Raw genomic sequence first — 20,566 nt, forward strand, 5'->3', positions numbered from 1 at the left:
TAGACCATGGGAGAAAGAGAAGGAGGAATGGCACCAGGGGGAGGTGATAGGTAGTTGAGCAGAAAAGGCAAAGAGGCCAGAGTAGGGAAATGAAGAACTGGGAAGGTGGGGGGGGGGGAATTAATTGAAGCTGTAGAAATCAATGTTGGGGGCTACCAAGACGGAATACGAGGTGTTGTTCCTCTAACCTGAGAGTGATCTTATAGTGGCAGAAGAGGAGGCCACTGGCCAACAAATCAGAATGGGAACGGGGATAGGAAATAAAATGGTTAGGCACCGGGAAATCCCTCTTCTTGCAGATGAAGAGCAGTCGACAAAGCAGTCCACCAATCTATGTTTGGTCTCACCAATATAGAGGAGTCCACATAAGGAGCACTGGATACAGCAGGTGGTCCCGACAGATTCACAGGTGAAGTGTTGCCTCGCATTGAAGGACTGTTTGGAGCAAATGAGGGAGGAGGTGAAAGGGCAAGTATAGCAATTTTGTCACTGACAGGAATAAGTGCCAGGAGGGACATTATTGGGGAGTGACGAATGGCCAAGGAGGAAGCAATCTCTATGGGAAGCAGATAGTGGTTGGGGGGGGAGGGGAGGTAAAGATGTGTTTGGAGGTAGGATCTTGTTGTAGATTGCATAAGTTGTGGAGACTCTCTTATAGCTCCCGCTCAATGATGCAGCTGTTTAGGATGATCTCCATGGGGAACCTTTAAAAAAATGGCGAGGGTCAAAGGGTACAGGCTAAATTTCTTTCACCTCCAGAAGCATTGGTGCTGGTGAATTTTCTTGGCCACGATTTCAAAATAATTGGACCAAGTCAGGTTATCTGCGGTGCTTTCCCCAAGGAACTTGAAACTCTCAACCCTCTTGACCTCAACACTGCTGATGTAGACAGGAGTATGTCCATTGACCCCTTTCCTAAAGTCAATAACCAGCTTTTATTTTGCTGACATTGAGGGAGAAGCCATTGTCACGACAATGTGTTTTAAGATCTCTATTTCCTTCCTGTACTCCGAAACGTCGTATCTGATGATCAGCCTTCCACGGTGGGATCATCTCAAATCATAGATAGATAGATAGATATACTTTATTGATCCCGAGGGAAATTGGGTTTCGTTACAGCCGCACCATCATGGTGGGAAAAAAAAATGCTCCAAGCTATTTGGTTAAGTTTATGAAAGGATCTGGCTCACTAATGTTATTTGGTGAAATCTGTTCTTAACAAAATTCTGCAGAGTAAACAATATGATTGACATTCAACTCCCTTCAGTTCCGAGCTATTTTGGGAACCAGGATCCGACGTCTGTATATTTTGGCTGATGTTCATTATTGTGTTCAATTTATTTGCCAACTAGATCCAGTCTATGCGAAAAGTACCAAATGGCTTGAGGCGAAAATAGAAATTATTTGCATGTGTTTTGTTTACCTTTATTGAAAAGCTGGGAATAAGGATCCCTAACGCTGAAGCGCAGATTCCGACAACTTTTCAGCATTTAAAACAAAATTCTGTTAATACTTAGCAGGTGAAGCAGCACTTTTGGTTCTCAGGTGAGGATGTCTGATCTGGGTACGAATGTTTAACTTTCTGCAATTTTGCATCGGGCCGGGACAACGTCCAGAACAGGCAACGGAGATTTCGACTCAAACCCGCCCACAGCGCCCCCCTCTGGCCCAGAATTCTCGCACATCCGTATCGCGCAATTTGGGCCACGTCACCGACGCATGCGCGTAGCGTTACCACGGGGTGAGTCGCGGCTGGGCCGCTGGAGCAGCAGCAACCGGCGGTTCTACAGCGTCGGAATCAACGGCGGATCCACTGATTGCGCCGCTTCGGCTTCAGCCATGTTCAAGAAACTCAAGCAGAAGATTAACGAAGAGCAGTCACCGGCCAAAAGCGGGCAGGTGAGAGGCCGGAGGCGCTGGTGCTGTGGGACGGGGGAAGGGCTTTTAAATTGGCCCTGCTGCGCCTGCGGATGGGGGGAGTCACTTTGTGTTGGTGAGATTGGGGACCGGAGGTCAGTTCATAAACACAAGATGTGGGCCTACTGAATATCTTGTATACTAGTGAGCCGGACAATTGTTTAATATTTAAGTTCCTTAGGATTTATTATTTCCTAATAAGGGACAGGAGGAAGTTTATGATTAAGACTGTCACCTTGATGCAGGTATGCAGGGAGTTGGTGTGGCCATAACTGGAGTACTTACCACTGTTTTGGTCACCTTATTAAAAAAGAGAAATGCTGGCATTGGAGGTGCTCCGGAAGGCTAGTTCCTGGGAAGAAAGTGTTAAGAAATTAGATCTATATTGAATCGAGAAGAATAAGGAGTGATCTTATTGAAGCTTAAGATTCTTAAGGTGGGGGTTTAGATCAATAGTTCCACGAGCTGGAGGGTTATAAATGTAGTTGCAAAATTAAAGGGTGTTTAAAACTGAAATGCTTTGGTACTTTTATCAGAGGTTGGTGAATCTTTGCAATTCTATGTCCTGGAGGGGTTTGAAGACAAGATCTTTGGAGTATATAAAGTTGGTCTGGTGTTTATCACAGGTGCAGTGAAAAAATTAGTTGCATCAGCATCACAGACACACAAAATCACATAACAGCATTTGAAAGAAAAAAACAAACAAGTTGTACACTTTTTTTAACAAGGAAATTAGAACAAAAATAAGACAATTTTATTGAATAGTGTTGTTAAGCGGTAGCGATTAGTGTTCTGGTGGTTGGTTCATGAACCGAATGGTTGAAGGGAAATAGCTGTTCTTGAACCTACGGTTGTGGGACTTCAGGCTTCTGTACTTCATGCTTGATGGTAGCTGTGAGAATATGGCAATTCTTGGATGTTGGAGGATTTTTGATGACAGATGTTGACACTTCTTAAGGCATCACCTGCTCCAGATACTACCAGTGGTGGGGAGGGATGTGTTCATGATTTATTGGCAGAATCCACAACTCTCTGCAGAATTACTGAACCATACCATGATGCAGGTTGTCAAGATACTTTCACAGTACAAATGTAGGAGTTTGTTCACGTGTTTGATGGCAAGCTGAACCTTCTTAACTCCTAAATAGAAATGTTGGCATGCTTTCCTTATGATTGTATCTGTGTGATGGGCCCAGGGACAGGTCATCTGATATGTTAATACCCGCAATTTAAAGTTACTGACTTACTCCACCCCAATTTAGTCTGGTGCATATTTGTCCTCCTTTCCCTTCCTGAAGTCAACAGTCATCTCTTAAGTTTTGCTGACGTTGGATGAGAGATTGTTGTTCAGGCACCACCCAATATGTATGTACCAGTAGGTTGACTCACCACACCTGTGATTCGTGGATAACTTTACTCAGTACAACCTACAGACTCACTTTCATGGACTCTGCAACTCATGTTTTCAGTGTCATTTATTTTTATATTTGACAATTCGTCATCTTTGCACATAGTTCTTCGCCAGTCTTTAAGTAGTTTTTAATAAATTCTGTTGTATTCTTGTATGTCACTGTAAATGCCTGCAAAAAATGAATCTCAAGGTCATGTACAGTGTAGTACGTTGATAATAAATTTCACTTTGACTTTGGATCTTTTGGCACTGATGTAAAAGTGGAGAAATGGTTACTGTTGGTTGAGAGTCACTCAGTGTTGTTCAGCTTGCAACATTATTATCATCAATAAATTACAAATCAATAAACTGACATAAACATCTATTTGTTTTTGGTATAGCTCTGTCATTGAATGCTATGAAAAAAATTACTGAAGGCCAAATACAATTTGCATTTTAGCATTTGTTGTAAAGGCTAAAATGTTCAAATTCTTCCTTAATATTGTTTTCATCTTAATTTGTTTACTCTTAAAATAGTATATTCATCAAAATAAAAAAAAACATTTATTTTTCTTTCTTCCTTGTTTGAGATCTTAAATGTGATTGGCCATTTAGGCAGTTTTATAATAGGAAAACAGTTAAATGCCAGAAATTCCATTTGGCCTGATGCCTTGCAGTAACAGGCATGATAAATGGGATTGTATTTCAGAGATTGCAGGGTCTTTGGTGCAAAGCTTTCCTCAAACTCCCTAATGAACATTCATTCTTTTGAACTGACTGCATTTTCTGGACCAGATTCAGTTGTAGAATTATTCAGGGAGCACTTTACCTTGAGTGATCATATTGTATTTATTTAAATATCTATTGTTATAATTTTAAGATGGTGATGGAAAAGGATAAGACTAGAGCAGAAAAAGATCCTAAGCAAGAGCAAGACTAATTTTAGGTGAATTAGGCAGAATCTAGCAGAGGTTGATTGTGTGAGACTGTTTGAAGGGAAAGGAATGGAGGCTTTTAAGAGGGTAATATAAAGAGTCCAGCAGCAGCATGTTCCTTTTAGGGTAAAGGATAAACTTGAATAAAAGGGTGGTTGGGGAGATCAGCAGGGCTGCCTTTATCCCAAGCTGTAGGAGGTGGGGGAGATTTTTTCTAAATATTGCTCCTCGGTGTGCAATGAGGAGAAAATCACAGTTGCTTAAGATTCCCAAGGAGGAGATCTGTGCAGACTTGCAGTGCATTAAGATGGATAAATCCCCAGGGATTGACCATGTGCATTTTCAGATTTTGTGAGAGGCGAGTGAAGAAATTGCAGAGGCACTTGTGGAAATCTTTAGCTCCTGGTGAAGTTCCTGAAGACTGAAAGGTGATTAATGTTCAGTTTTTTTTTAAAGAAGGGTAACAAGGAGATGCTATTGAAATGTAGGTTGGTCACCTTGATGTCAGTAATGGGGGAATTCTGAGGAGCAGGATCTATCAGCCTACAACAGGAACTCTGCAGATGCTGGAAATTCAAGCAACACACATCAAAGTTGCTGGTGAACGCAGCAGGCCAGGCAGCATCTCTAGGAAGAGGTACAGTCGACCGTTTCAGGCCGAAACCCTTCGTCAGGACGAACTGAAAGAAGAGCTAGTAAGAGATTTGAAAGTGGGAGGGGGAGGGGGAGATCCAAAATGATAGGAGAAGACAGGAGGGGGAGGGATGGAGCCAAGAGCTGGACAAGTGATTGGCAAAAGGGATACGAGAGGATCATGGGACAGGAGGTCCGGGAAGAAAGGCAATGGAGGGGGGGAACCCAGAGGATGGGCAATGGGTATAGTCAGAGGGACAGGGGGAGAAAAAGGAGAATGAGAGAAAGAATGTGTGTATGAAAATAAATAATAGATGGGGTACGAGGGGGAGGTGGGGCATTAGCGGAAGTTAGAGATCGATGTTCATGCCATCAGGTTGGAGGCTACCCAGATGGAATATAAGGTGTTGTTCCTCCAACCTGAGTGTGGCTTCATCTTTACAGTAGAGGACCCACCTCCCCCTCGTACCCCATCTGTTACTTATTTTTATACACACATTCTTTCTCTCACTCTCCTTTTTCTCCCTCTGTCCCTCTGACTATACCCTTTGCCCATCCTCTGGGTTCTCCCCCCACCCCCCCCGTCTTTCTTCCCGGACCTCCTGTCCCATGATCTTCTCGTATCCCCTTTGCCAATCACCTGTCCAGCTCTTGGCTCCATCCCTCCCCTTCCTGTCTTCTCCTATCATTTTGGATTTCCCCCTCCCCTTCCCACTTTCAAATCTCTAACCAACTCTTCCTTCAGTTAGTCCCTGACGAAGGGTCTCGGCCTGAAATGTCGACTGTACCTCTTCCTAGAGATGCTGCAGGATCTACCAGCATTTGGATAGACAGTAAAATTAGAAGTCAGCTTGCATTCGTGTGCTAAGTCATGCTTGCTGAACCTTTTAGATGTTTTGAAGAGTTACATCAGGGTAGGGCAGTGGTATTTGTCCACTTGGACTTCAGCAAAAGGCTGCCAGTGTGCCACATAGTAGGCTGGTCTGCAAGGATGGGTCCCATGGATTCCAGGGAGAGCTAGTTAAATGGATTCAAAATCGTTCAGAAGTGGGAAGTAAGGTGATGATTCAAGGTTGTTTTCTGGAATGGAGGGTGCTGACTAGTGTGCACGGGGGATTGGTGTTGGTGCCCTTGTTATTCATTACTTAGGCGAAGCTTGATCAGTAATTTCATGGATGATCTGAAATTCAGAGGCATTCTGATAGTGAAGAAGGTTATTGTAGATTATATGGACATCCACCAGGTAGGGAGTTGGGCTACGGAGTGGCAACTGGATTTCAGTACTGCCATATAGCCAAGTGTGAGGTGATGAATTTGGGATAGGCAAACCAGCTTAGGATTTGGAGTGTGAATGGTAGTAGGAAAAATAATGGAACAGTAATGGTTCTTTGAACGTGGTATCATGAGTAGACAGGATGGTGAAAAATGTCTTCAGCGTGCTATTCTTCATCAGATAGGGATTGAGTATAGGAAATGGGACATAATGATACAATTGTATAAGTCATTGGTGAGGCTGAACTGTAGAAAGGATTGCAGTGTTTTTCCCAGGGTAGGGGAGTCTAAACCTGGAGGGCATAGGTTTAAGGTGACAGGAGAATGATTTAAAGGGGACTTGAAGGGCAAGTGTTTCCAATGTTTCAACTGGTATGTACATAAGTAAGGTGTTGTGGATTATGGGTGAAATGCAAGTAAATGGGATTAGCTCAAGAAGATAATTTGGTTGGCATGGACTGTTACTGTGTTGTGCGACTTTGACTCTCATGAGCTTTAAGACACTAAACACCTCTTGTTTTGTAATACTGATGTGTTTTAGGACATAATTGTTGCCTTCCCTAAAATTCTCTCATTTCCATGACCTTCTCCACAGTAAATACAAATGAGAAGTATTCGTTTAAGATTCAGCTTATATCCTTTTGGCTGCACACAAGATAATCAGAATGTTCTTTAAGGGAACCTGTTTTCTGCCTACCACCAAGATGACCACAACCTTGGTGTAGGATTTGGAGGCTTGCATGCCTCAATGGCCCAGAGAGCTATGTTGACTGGAGTCAGGGCATTATGCTTTGGCTCTTGGTAGGGTCACTCATGCCAAACAGGTCAAAGGGTAGAAGCCATACTTAGAGTGGTCCACCAGTCCTCCAGGTTTGGGGGTTCAGCTCAGTGCTAACAAAACAAAATTGTTATGGAAACAGCAATGAAGAATCTTTCCACATCTGAATGTGATGGTATTCCTGAGTCTCCACCTGGGACTTGCATGACTCTCAGTAGTGAAAACTGAGAGGAGGCTCCTGACGTGATGAAGCAAGCCCTGAACTCTGCCTGAGAAAGAGGACCTTCAATGCTGCCCTAAATGTCAGCGTCTAACGAGTAGTAATAAAATAATAGTAATTCTCTGCATAGTTCTTAATATATTCTCTGTCCTTTTGTTCTTAATATGTTAAGATAATATAATGATAATTGGCAGGTCAGCTTTTTTGAATATGTTCCTGAGGTTATAAGGAACGCAGACTCATTTGACACTTTTAAATGCCAGAAATCCTATTTAAAACCTTGGTTTTGACTAACAACTTTTTGTCATTTATTTTCATGTTTGCATTTTATCCCATTGTAACGCACTTGTAACTACATTGTTTGTATGAAAAGTGCTCTATAAGTAAATGATTATTAATATATTTATTGAATTGCTTATAATTCTCCTTTACCTTAACTGCCATGATATCCTGTCTCCCCTTTTTGCCCATTTGATTTCCTTCCCAAGAGTTCCCGTTCAGCCAGTTGTAAATTAAAGCTGGGTCTACAGTATGTGTTGACAACTTTCTTTTGAAGGAGAACTGTTCAAAGTCATTAAAATATGATGGTCTATAGGTCATGAAGCTTCATTAATCAGGTATTGAATTTGTTTGGATTGTTCATTAGTCCAGGACGTGAGCCAGGTTTTCAGAGTCAAGTAGGTTGTGGGTCATGACTGGGGTCTGGATTGAGGCTGGATGTGTAACCAGAACTAGCAGTGGAGTCAGGAACTCAATCAAAATACAGAGTGCTTTAAAATTTCCTATTCCTTTTAAACTCCATGGGTTCACTGGAAACAGGTTCTTTGGCCCAACTGGTCCATTGCAGTCAAGTTGCCCCATCCAAGCTAGTCCCATGTGTCTACTATAAGCCTACTGACTCTCACAGCTATCTGGACTATTCCTCTTCTCACCCTGTCTCTTGCAAAAATGCCATCCCCTTCTCGCAATTCCTCCATCTCCGCCGCATCTGCTCTCAGGATGAGGCTTTTCATTCCAGGATGAGGGAGATGTCCTCCTTTTTTAAAGAAGGGGCTTCCCTTCCTCCACCATCAACTCTGCTCTCAAACGCATCTCCCCCATATCATGCACATCTGCTCTCACTCCATCCTCCCGCCACCCCACTAGGAATAGGGTTCCCCTTGTCCTCACCTACCACCCCACCAGCCTCCAGGTCCAACATATAATTCTCCGTAGCTTCCGCCACCTCCAAAGGGATCCCACCATGAAGCACATCTTTCCCTCCCCTCCCCCGCTTTCCGCAGGGATCGCTCCCTACGCGACTCCCTTGTCCATTCATCCCCCCCCATCCCTCCCCACTGATCTCCCTCCTGGCACTTATCCTTGTAAGCGGAACAAGTGCTACACATGCCCTTACACTTCCTCCCTCACTACCATTCAGAGCCCCAGACAGTCTTTCCAGGTGAGGCGACACTTCACCTGTGAGTTGGCTGGGGTGATGTACTGCATCCGGTGCTCCCGATGTGGCCTTCTATATATTGGCGAGACCCGACGCAGACTGGGAGACCGCTTTGCTGAACACCTACGCTCTGTCCGCCAGAGGAAGCAGGATCTCCTGGTGGCCACACATTTTAATTCCACATCCCATTCCCATACTGATATGTCTGTCCACAGCCTCCCCTACTGTAAAGATGAAGCCACACTCAGGTTGGAGGAACAACACCTTGTATTCCGTCTGGGTAGCCTCCAACCTGATGGCATGAACATTGACTTCTCAAGCTTCCGCTAATGCCCCACCTCCCCCTCGTACCCCATCCGTTATTTATTTATATACACACATTCTTTCTCTCTCTCTCCTTTTTCTCCCTCTGTCCCTCTCACTATACTCTTTGCCCATCCTCTGGGCTTCCCCCCCTCCCACTTTCTTTCTCACTAGGCCTCCTGTCCCACGATCCTCTCATATTCCTTTTGCCAATCAACTTTCCAGCTCTTAGCTCCATCCCTCCCCCTCCTGTCTTCTCCTATCATTTTGGATCTCCCCCTCCCCCTCCTACTTTCAAATCTCTTACTCTATCTTCTTTCGATTAGTCCTGATGAAGGGTCTCGGCCCAAAACGTCAACTGTACCTCTTCCTAGAGATGCTGCCTGGCCTGCTGCGTTCACCAGCAACTTTGATGTGTGTTGCTTGAAATTTCAGCATCTGCAGATTTCCTCGTGTTTACGTAGTCCCATTTGCTAGTGTTTGGCTCCGAAGATTTTACACCTTTCCAATCCATGTATCTGCCACAACTATCTCTTAAATGATATTGTGCTCACCTGAACCACTTCCATTGGCAGCTGATTTCACATAGATACCACTCTTAGCATTTTTAAAAAGAAGGTTGACCTTCAGATTTCTCTGAAAATGTTCTCCTCTCAACCTGAACCTATGCCTTCTCATTCTTGATTCTGCAACCCTGGGAAAGGAGTGAGTGCATTCACCTATCTATGTCCCACATTATTTTTGCACCTCTGTACAATCAACTTGTGCTTTAAGACAGGGGTCCCCAACCTTTTGCCCACCGCGGACCGGTTTAATATTGACGATATTCTTGCAGACCGGCCGACCGTCGGGGCGGGGGGTTGTGGGGGAGGGGTTGTTCAAGTTCAACAGTGCGTGACAGGGAATGAGGAAACGTGCAGCTGACTCATATCATTTCTTATCGCCAAATCATATCATTTCCTCGTGGCTCGGTAGCACATGTTTTGCGGCCCGGCGGTTGGGAACCACTGCTCTGAGGAATGAAGTGTTGGTCAAAAACACAGAATAGTACAGCCCACAGTGTTGTGCCTACCCTTTAACCTACTCCGACAGAGCTCTCCATTTCCTTTCAGCCATGTGCCTCTGAAAGAGTCATTACCCTATAACCATCAAGCTCCTGAACCAGGTAACTTCACCCGCCTCATTTACCTTCCTGATGCATGGGATCACACCACCATAGAAAATCTCATTTAAACCCACCCTTGTAGCACCACCAAATATTACCACAATATTGGTTCTCTTTTGTTCAGGTGTAACAAAAGAGTAAAGGTGTAATCTCTGCCCTGGGAGAGATTCCAGTGATAAACTAATCTGAATTCCTGCCCACTACACTTTTTTTAGCAACACACATCAAAGTTGCTGGTGAACGCAGCAGGCCAGGCAGCATCTCTAGGAAGAGGCACAGTCGACGTTTCAGGCCGAGACCCTTCGTGGAGTCCTGACGAAGGGTCTGGGCCTGGAACGTCGACTGTGCCTCTTCCTAGAGATGATGCCTGGCCTGCTGCGTTCACCAGCAACTTTGAAGTGTGTTGCTTGAATTTCCAGCATCTGCAGAATTCCTGTTGTACTATTTTTTTTAGCTACACTTTCATTAGCCATATTGTCCTATTCTTCGTCTCACTGGCATAGGCACTGAAAGTCTTCCCCCTCCAGTCACATTATACTACTGTGCAATATTTAAAACGTGTGAAGAAAATTCTGTTGGTTATTATTAGATGTAACCTTTGATTATCTGGAAAATCTACTGTACATACCAACAAATTTCTAAGGCTGTTGGGTTTTTACAGTTTTACTGCAGTGGATTGTAAGATAGAATGGGACACTGCATTTAAGTAATGAATTTCTGTACTTTAAAATTGATTATCATCTGTTTAGCACATTTCAATCATTATGCATTTGTGTTAACAAGATTGAAATATCAATGAGAGATAGGAACATTGAGTCTGCTCCGCCATTCCGTCATAGGTGATTTATTTCCTTCTCAACCCCATTCTCCTGTCTTCTCCCTGTAACCTTTGATGCCTTTACTTATCAAGAACCTGTTGACCTTTGCTTTAAATATATCCAATGACTTGGCCTCCACAGTCGTCTCTGGCAATGAATTCCACAAGTTCTTCACTCTCTGGCTAAAGAACTTCTTCTTCATCTCTGTTCTAAATGAATGTTCCACTATTCTGGAGCTGTGCCTTCTGCTCCTAGACTCCCTTACTATAGGAAACATCCTCTCCATGTCCACTCTGTCCAGGCTTTTCAATATTTTATAGATTTCACTGAGGTCTCACCACCCACCTCCATTCTTCTAAACTCCAAATACTCATAAGTTAACCCATTCATTCTCGGATCATTATTCCTGAAAACCTCCCCTGGACCCTCTCCAATACTAGCACATCCTTTCTTAAATAAGGGGCCCAAAACTGCTCATAATACTCCCAAGTGGGCACTAGCCTCTCCAGAATCGAGGACACCTTCAAAAGGCGTTGCCTCACTGTCACGTGACCGGCAACAATGAATGTCAATTGAGTCAGGTTTTATAAAAACAAACAAACAAACGTTTATTAAACTCTGCTCAACAATAGCGAAAAATATTCAAACGACTAATTTAACCGGAAGTTAACTGCTATGCAGCAACTCTGGAACAGTTCTTAAAAGGGTCAATGCGAAAACAGTTCTTAAAGTGGTAAATTCAAACACAGTTCTTAGAATGGTAAATTCGAAAGTCCAAGAGATTTATATAGTCAATTAGGAGAGTATTTCCTAAAGTAAAGAATTCCTCGAAGACATGACGTTACTGCTGATCCCAGCCAGAACTTGCCTTGTCTGCAGGATTCACAACGACGGAAAAAATATGGTTTAAAGGAACTGACCTTTTCCCTCTGGAGAATAGACACTGCGCAATCCTTCCTGCTTTTAGCAGAGGATATCTCATGCAGGTCACTATTTCTTGAATGAAGATTCAATAAAGGTAGATCCTCTCCAAAACTGCCGAACAATATCAGCTTTACTCGGCTCTTTGAATTCCTGTACTTTAGTAAGGTCTTCATTCTCCAATATTACTCACAATAGAAAGTAGAATTCCACTTTAAAACGAAACTGCGTCATAAGACGAATACACAGCATAACGGAGTATCTGATGAATGAAATAACAAACTAAACTTAAAACTCAACTGGAAAATCTAACTGCGTCACACCAGGGGTCTCCCCTTATATACCTGATGAGAACATGACATCACGTGACCTCACCGGCGGGAAAATTACATCATGTGACCTCCACAAGACCAGTACATCATGCTAATCAGATACTCAATTACATCATGGTCATAAGACAGTTACAAGATACCCATGAGGTATGTAACACCTCCCTCCCAAAAAAAATTTTTGGTCTTTTTAGGAGCAAAATTTTAACAATTAAATATTTACAAAAAAAAACAAATGTATAAGATTTACAACTTACACAATATGCGCAGTATTATCATACAGCATCTTGCAAACTAATATACAGGAGTGTTACAAATGTTAAAATACCACTCCATAAAAAAATTTACATTGTACATTTAACATCTAGACAATCAGCGATCACTTTATCTTTACCTTTAATATGAGTTATCAAAATATTATACTCCTGTAACATCAAACTCCAATTAAGTAATCTTATATTTTTGTTTTTCATCTTACTCAAAAACACTAACAGATTATGATCGATGTAAACTATGAGTGGTTTCTGAGTAGTACAAACATACACTTCAGAATGTTGTAAAGCCAAAACAAGAGATAATTCCTTTTCTATTGTTGAATAATTTTTTTGATGCAAATTAAATTTCTTAGAAAAGTAAGCTACTGGACGATCAACTTTATCGCCCTCATCCCTTTGAAGTAACACTGTTCCTGCAGCTTCAGCACTAGCATCTACAGCTAATGAAAATGGTTTTTCAAAGTCAGGGGATTTGAACACAGGTTGACTACACAATATAGTTTTCAATTTATCAAAGGCCTCTTGAGGAAGGCTCTGTCCAAACAACCTTCTCATTTTTCTTCAAGAGGTTAGTTAATGGAAGAGCAATATTCGCAAAATTCTTACAAATTTTCGGTAATATCCTACTATATCCAAGAATCTTCTGACAGTTTTGTTACCAGTTGGAGTGGGTACTTCTAAAATTGCCTGCACCAGAGCTAATTTTCCTTGACCCACAACATAACCAAGATAGGTCACCGTGGCATGACCAAATTCACTTTTACCTAAGTTAATAGTTAAGTTAGCTTTTGAAAGTCTTTCAAATAGTTTCTCCACGGCAGTAATATGTGCTTTCCAAGTATTATTTCCTGTAACTAAATCATCAATATAGGCATCTGTATCTTTTAACCCATGAATCACACTATTAATCATCCACTGGAAAGTACCTGGTACATTCTTCTTTCCAAATGGAAGAACATTATATTCATATAAACCAGATGGGGTCACAAATGCAGAAATTTCTCTACCTCTATCCGTCAATGGAACACACCAATAACCTTTTAACAAATCAATCTTTGTAAGGAACTTTGCTCATTCAACTTTATCCACACAATCATCTACCCTAGGGATTGGATATGCATCAATTTTTGTCACAGCATTTACCTTCCTGTAATCTGTACAAAACAGAATACTATTGTCTGGCTTAGGCACCATAACACATGGTGAACTCCAATTCGAATTAGAAGGTCTCGAACATATACTTAATTTCTTGTTCAGCAAGTTCACATTTTTCCCTGTTCATCCGATATGGATGTTGCTTTATTGGTTTTCTGGGTTTTGCATCTCCAACATCTACATCATGCGAAGCTATGGTGGTTCTTCTAGGAACGTCTGGAAATATATCCCTATATTTAAAAATTAACTGTTTCATCTGCTGTCTCTGCTCTGGCTGTAAATGAGCTAATTTCTCATCAATATTTTCCAGAATTGTTGAGTTTGGTAATCTGGCAGAAATAATGTTGGGTTTAAAATGAGCTTCAGATGAATTATCCATTAAATTCCCAGTGGGATCAAACTCATTATTATTGACCACAACAGTCATAGTAGCAGCCTGTCTCTCATAATACGGTTTTATCAGAGTTATATGACATAGCTGTGTTGACTTTCTTCGATCTGGGGTTTTTATCACGTAATCCACATCATTTAATTTAAATTTAATCTCATGAGGACCATGAAATTTAGCTTGTAATGGGTTTGTTTGCACCGGGAAACGAACCAACACTTTATCTCCAGGCTTAAATGACCTCATTCTAGCTTCCTTATCATACCAAGTTTTCATTTTCTCCTGAGCTGATTTTAAAATTTCCTTGGCTAAGCTACAAACTTTATGTAATCTTTCCTTGAATTTTAAAACATAATCCAGCAAATTAGTATGTACTCTTTATTAATCCACTGTTCTTTCAACAAGGCCAAAGGTCTTCGAACACTATGCCCAAACACAAGTTCAAAAGGACAAGTTCACAAGTTCAAACCTAATGATTCTTGCACTGCCTCCTGTACTGCAAAAAAGTAGTAAAAGTAAGCCTTCATCCCAGTCCTTTTCATTTTCCACACAATACGTCCTAATCATAGTTTTGAGGGTAGAATGGAATCTCTCCAAGGCTCCTTGTGATTCTGGATGATATGCAGATGAGGTAATCTGTTTTGCTCCCAGTTTATAAACTATCTGCTGGAACAACCCAGACATAAAATTACTACCTTGATCAGAATGTATTTCCTTAGGCAACTCAAAATAAGTAAAGAAATTTATAAGAGCCTTTGTCGCAGTTTTGGCTGTTATATTCCTAAGAGGTATTGCCTCTGGAAACCTAGACGCTATACACATAATGGTCAGCAAATATTGATGTCCAGTTTTAGTTTTTGGCAGTGGGCCTACACAGTCTATAATAATTTTGGAAAATGGCTCACCACATGCTAGAATTGGTTGCAGTGGGGCCACTGGAGTAACTTGAATAGGTTTACCCACAATTTGACAAATATGACACGTTCTGCAAAATGTCGCCACATCTTTTCTTAAACTTGGCCAGTAAAAATGTTTGAAAACCTTGTTCATAGTTTTTTTTTACACCTTGATGGCCACCCAAAGGCATTACTATGAGCCATAGTTAAAATCTCATTTCGATAAACCTCAGGAACTACTACCTGGTGATTAACTTCCCATTCATCACTTGCAAGAATTGTAGGTGATCTCCACTTCCTCATTAATACTCCCTTTTCAAAATAATATCTTACTGGCACCTTCTCAATTTCACTATCTGGAAGAGCTTGTTCCTTTAATTTGATAATCTCAGGGTCTCTACTCTGCTGTGCTATCATCTCCTTCTGAGATAAAGACAAATCTTCATGGTCAGACTTACTACAATAATCTTGATTAAATAATGAAGGTAAGAAAGTTTCTGACACATCCTCAACATTCGCATCCTGAGTTGAACAGTCATGGGTAACAGACCCATCCTGCACATCAATCTTTTTAGCCATAGCTCGGGTTACAACGCAGGAAGAATCTGTGTTAGAATCCTTCTGTGGTTCCTCAGAAATAGGCTTTATTGTCAAATGCACTTCAGGAAAAACTTGTCCGTCTGCTAAGTCATTCCCTAACAATAGAGCAACATCATTCACGGGTAAACTGGGTTGTAGTCCTACTTTAACAGGCCCTGTAACTAACCCTAACCTTAAATTTACTCTATGCAAATGTACCGGCATAAGGGCACTCCCAACTCCTCTTGTATAGTTTACCTCACCAATATCAGATTCACCACTAAACTTTAGAACACTGTCTAACATTGGTAATTGAGAAGCTCCAGTATCTCTAAGGATTCTTATTGGCACTGGAGTGGATCCCTCTTTCAAGGATCCAAATCCCTCGGTTATAAAATGTTCATATCCCCTCTTAACTTGGTCAGACTCTGACAAAAGCTCTCTTCACGACCCTATCTACCTGTGACGCCAGTTTTAGGGAATTTTGTATCTGTATTCCCAGATCCCTCTGTTCCACTGCACTCCTCAGTGCCTTACCATTAACCCTGTATGTTCTACCTTGGTTTGTCCTTCCAACGTGCAATACCTCACACTTGTCTGTATTAAACTCCATCTGCCATTTTTCAGCCCATTTTTCCAGCTGGTCCAAGTCCCTCTGCAGGCTCTGAAAACCTTCCTCACTGTCTACTACACCTCCAATCTTTGTATCATCAGCAAATTTGCTGATCCAATTTACCACATTATCATCCAGATCATTGATATAGATGACATATAACAATGGACCCAGCACTGATCCCTGTGCAACACCACTAGTCACAGGCCTCCACTCGGAGAAGCAATTCTCTACTACCACACTTTGGCTTCTTCCATTGAGCTGATGTCTAATCCAATTTACCACCTCTCCATGTTACCTAGCGACTGAATTTTCCTAACTAACCTCCCATGTGGGACCTTGTCAAAGGCCTTACTGAAGTCCAGATAGACAATATCCACTGCCTTCCCTTCATCCACTTTCCTGGTAACCTCCTTGAAAAACTCCTATAGATTGGTCAAACATGACCTACCACGCACAAAGCCATGTTGACTCTCCCTAATAAGTCCCTGTCTATCCAAATGCTTGTAGATTCTGTCTCTTAGTACTCCCTCCAATAACTTACCTACTACCGACGTTAAACTTACTGGCCTATAATTTCCTGGATTACTTTTTGATCCTTTTTTAAACAACGGAACAACATGAGCCACTCTCCAATCCTCTGGCACCTCACCTGTAGACAGCGACAAACATTTTAAATATTTCTGCCAGGGCCCCTGCAATTTCAACACTAGTCTCCTTCAAGGTCCGAGGGAACACCCTGTCAGGTCCCGGGGATTTATCCACTTTAATTTTCCTCAAGACAGCAAGGACCTCCTCCTTTTCGATCTTTTCAGTTTCCATGATCTCATTACTTGTTTCCCTTTATTCCATCGACTTCATGCCAGTTTCCTTAGGAAATACAGACGCAAAAAACCTATTTAAGATCTCCCCCATTTCCCTTGGTTCCGCACATAGCTGACCACTCTGATCTTCAAGAGGACCAATTTTATCCCTTACAATCCTTTTGCTCGTAATATACCTGTAAAAGCTCTTTGGATTATCCTTCACTTTGACTGCCAAGGCAACCTCATGTCTTCTTTTAGCCCTCCTGGTTTCTTTCTTAAGTATTTTCTTACACTTCTTATACTCCTCAAGCACCTCATTTACTCCCTGCTTCCTATACATGTCATACAACTCCTCCTCCTTCTTTATCAGAGTTGCAATATCCCTTGAGAACCAAGATTCCTTATTCCTATTCACTTTGCCTTTAATCCTGACAGGAACATACAAATTCTGCACTCTCAAAATTTCTCCTTTGAAGGCTTCCCACCTACCGATCACATCCTTGCCAGAGAACAACCTATCCCAATCCATGCTTTTTAGAGCCTTTCTCATTTCTTCAAGTTTGGCCTTCTTCCAGTTAAGAACCTCAACCCTAGGACCAGATGTATCCTTGTCCATGATCAAGTTGAAACTAATGGTGTTATGATCACTGGAACTAAAGTGCTCCCCTACACAGACTTCTGTCACTTGTCCTTACTCGTTTTCTAACAGGAGATCCAATATTGCATCCCTTCCAGTTGGTCCCTCTATATATTGATTTAGAAAACTTTCCTGAACACATTTTACAAACTCTAAACCATCTAGACCCCTAACAGTATGGGAGTCCCAATCAATATATGGAAAATTAAAGTCCCCTACCACCACAACTTTATGTTTCCTGCAGTTGCCTGCTATCTCTCTGCAGATTTGCCCTTCCAATTCTTGTTGACTATTGGGTGGTCTGTAATACAATCCCACTAATGTGGCCATACCTTTCCTGTTTCTCAGCTCCACCCATAAGGACTCAGTAGACAAGCCCTCTAATCTGTCCTGCCTGAGCACTGCTGTCATATTTTCTCTAACAAGCAATGCTACTCCCCCACCTTTCGTTCCTCTGCCTCGATCACATCTGAAACATCGGAACCCTGGAATATTAAGCTGCCAGTTCTGCCCCTCCTGTAGCCAAGTTTCACTAATTGCTATAACGTCATAATTCCACGTGTCAATCCACGCCCTCAACTCATCCACCTTCCCCTCAATATTCCTAGCATTGAAGTATATACACCTCAGAAGATTTTTACCACCATTCACAACCTTTCTGTTAGCGGATTTGCTTGAACTTTTAACATTATTTATTTTCACCCCAGCCACACTGTCAGCTCTGGCCCTCTGGTTCCCATCCCCCTGCAAATCTAGTTTAAGGCCTCCCCCATAGCACTAACAAACCTCCCTGAAAGGATATTGGTCCCCCTGTAGTTCAAGTGTAACCCGTCTCTCTTGTACAGGTCCCACCTGCCCCAGAAGAGGTCCCAATTATCCTGAAATCTGAAACCCTGCCCCCTACACCAGTTCCTCAGCCACTTGTTCATCCTCTAGAGCATCCTATTCCTCCCCTCACTGGCATGTAGCACAAGTAGCAATCCTGAGATTACCACCCTCGAGGTCCTGCTTTTCAACTTCCTACCAAGCTCTCTATACTCACTCTCCAGGACCTCCTCACTCTTCCTTGCTATGTCATTGGTACCGATATGCACCACGACATCTGGCTGATCACCCTGCCACTTCAGAATGTCATGCAATCGATCAGAGACATCCTTGACCCTGGCACCCGGGAGGCAACAAACCATCCTGGATTCTCTGTCACAACCACAGAACCTTCTACCTGCTCCTCTAACTATCGAGTCCCCTATCACTACCGCTCTCCTCTTTCCCCCCTCCCTTCTGCACTGCAGAGCCAGACTCGGTGGTGCCAGAGATCCAGCTACTGCAGCTTGTCCCAGGTAAGTCATTCCCCACAACAGTATCCAATGCGGTATACTTGTTGTTGAGGGGAATGGCCACAGGGGAACCCTGCTCTGCCTGCCCTTTCCTCTTCCCTCGCCTGACAGTGACCCAATTTCCCTTCCTCTGCTCCTTTGGCGTAACTACCTCCCTGTAGCTACTATCTATAATCTCCTCATTCTCCCGAATAATCCGCAGGTCATCCAGCTCCTGCTCCAGTTCCCTAACGTGGTTTGTTAGGAGCTGCAGCTGGATGCACTTCTTGCAGGTGTTGTTGTCAGGGACACCGGAGGGCACCCTGACTTACCACATCCTGCAGGAGGAGCATTCCACCATCCTGCCTGGCATTCTCTCTACTCATAACAGTCTGAACAAAAAAACTTACCGGAACCTACCCTGGCCTTTGCCTGTTCTCGCCGAAGCTTGTTTGAGCCAAAGCCGTCCCACTCTGACTCAGTCCACTCCGATGATGGCCGCTACAACGACGGTCGCTGTATATGGCGATCTGTTTTTAAACCTTGGCGCGCTACGTCATGCGCCTACGTCTGCGCCGGAAAGAGTAAGGACTAATTCCGCTAGACAGAGCAGAGTGGTAGTAGAGGGGAACTGATTCGGTCTGGAATCCAAAAAGAAGCGGAGAGCTTTGTGTCCTTCCTGGTGAGGGATGGAAGTATATAGGGACTGGACATCCATGGTGAAAATAAAGCGTTGGGGGCCAAGGAACTTAAAATCATTGAAAAGTTTAAGAGTGTGAGAAGTGTCACGAACATAGGTAGGGAGGGATTGAACAAGGGGGGATAAAACTGTGTCGAGGTATGCAGAAACGAGTTCGGTGGGGCAGGAGCAAGCTGAGACAATAGGTCTGCCAGGACAGGCAGGTTTGTGGATCTTGGGTAGGAGGTAGAAACGGGAAGTGCGAGGTGTGGGAACTATAAGGTTGGTAGCAATGGATGGGGGATCCCCTGAGCGGATATAGTCGGTGATGGTGTGGGAGACAATGGCCTGGTGCTCCTTAGTGGGGTCACGATCGAGGGGTAAATAAGGGGAGGTATCCACGAATTGTCGCTGTGCCTCGGCAAGGTAGAGGTCAGTACGCCAGACTACAACAGCACCCCCCTTATCGGCCGGTTTAATAGTAAGGTTAGGATTAGTGCGGAGGGAGTGGAGAGCAGAGCGTTTGGAAGGAGTGAGGTTGGAATGGGAACAAGATGTGGTGAAGTCGTGACGGTTGATGTCCCGTCGGCGGTTAGCGATAAAGAGATCCAGAGCAGGCAGAAGACCAGAGTGGGGTGTCCATGAAGAAGAGGAGGGTTGAAGACAGGAGAAGGGGTCATCGGTGGGGGTGGAAGACCCGACGCAGACTGGGAGACCGCTTTGCTGAACACCTACGCTCTATCTGCCAGAGAAAGCAGGATCTCCCAGTGGCCACACATTTTAATTCCACATCCCATTCCATTCTGACATGTCTATCCACGGCCTCCTCTACTGTAAAGATGAAGCCACACTCAGGTTGGAGGAAAAACACATATTCCATCTGGGTAGCCACCAACCTGATGGCATGAACATTGACTTCTCTAACTTCTGCTAATGCCCCACCTCCCCCTTGTACCCCATCTGTTATTTATTTTTATACACACATTCTTTCTCTTACTCTCCTTTTTCTCCCTCTGTCCCTCTGAATATACCCCTTGCCCATCCTCTGGGTTCCCCCCCCCCCCCCCCGTCTTTCTCCCTGGGCCTCCTGTCCCATGATCTTC

The 20,566-nt window shown here is 43.1% G+C and overlaps 1 protein-coding gene across 3 annotated transcripts in view; it reads left to right on the top strand.

Annotated features, from left to right (window-relative positions):
* Positions 1-1,730: 1,730 nt before the first annotated feature.
* The window catches only part of golga4 (golgin A4), a 246,147-nt gene continuing 227,311 nt past the window's right edge, over positions 1,731-20,566 (top strand). For all 3 annotated transcript variants that reach the window (XM_072263075.1, XM_072263085.1, XM_072263094.1), the window contains exon 1: positions 1,731-1,899. In XM_072263075.1, coding sequence (XP_072119176.1) covers positions 1,840-1,899 — 60 coding nt within the window. In that variant the 5' untranslated portion in view covers positions 1,731-1,839. The remainder of the gene's footprint in view (positions 1,900-20,566) is intronic.

Source organism: Mobula birostris, chromosome 1, assembly GCF_030028105.1.
Source record: "Mobula birostris isolate sMobBir1 chromosome 1, sMobBir1.hap1, whole genome shotgun sequence".
In the NCBI taxonomy this organism is placed as follows: Eukaryota; Metazoa; Chordata; class Chondrichthyes; order Myliobatiformes; family Myliobatidae; genus Mobula; species Mobula birostris.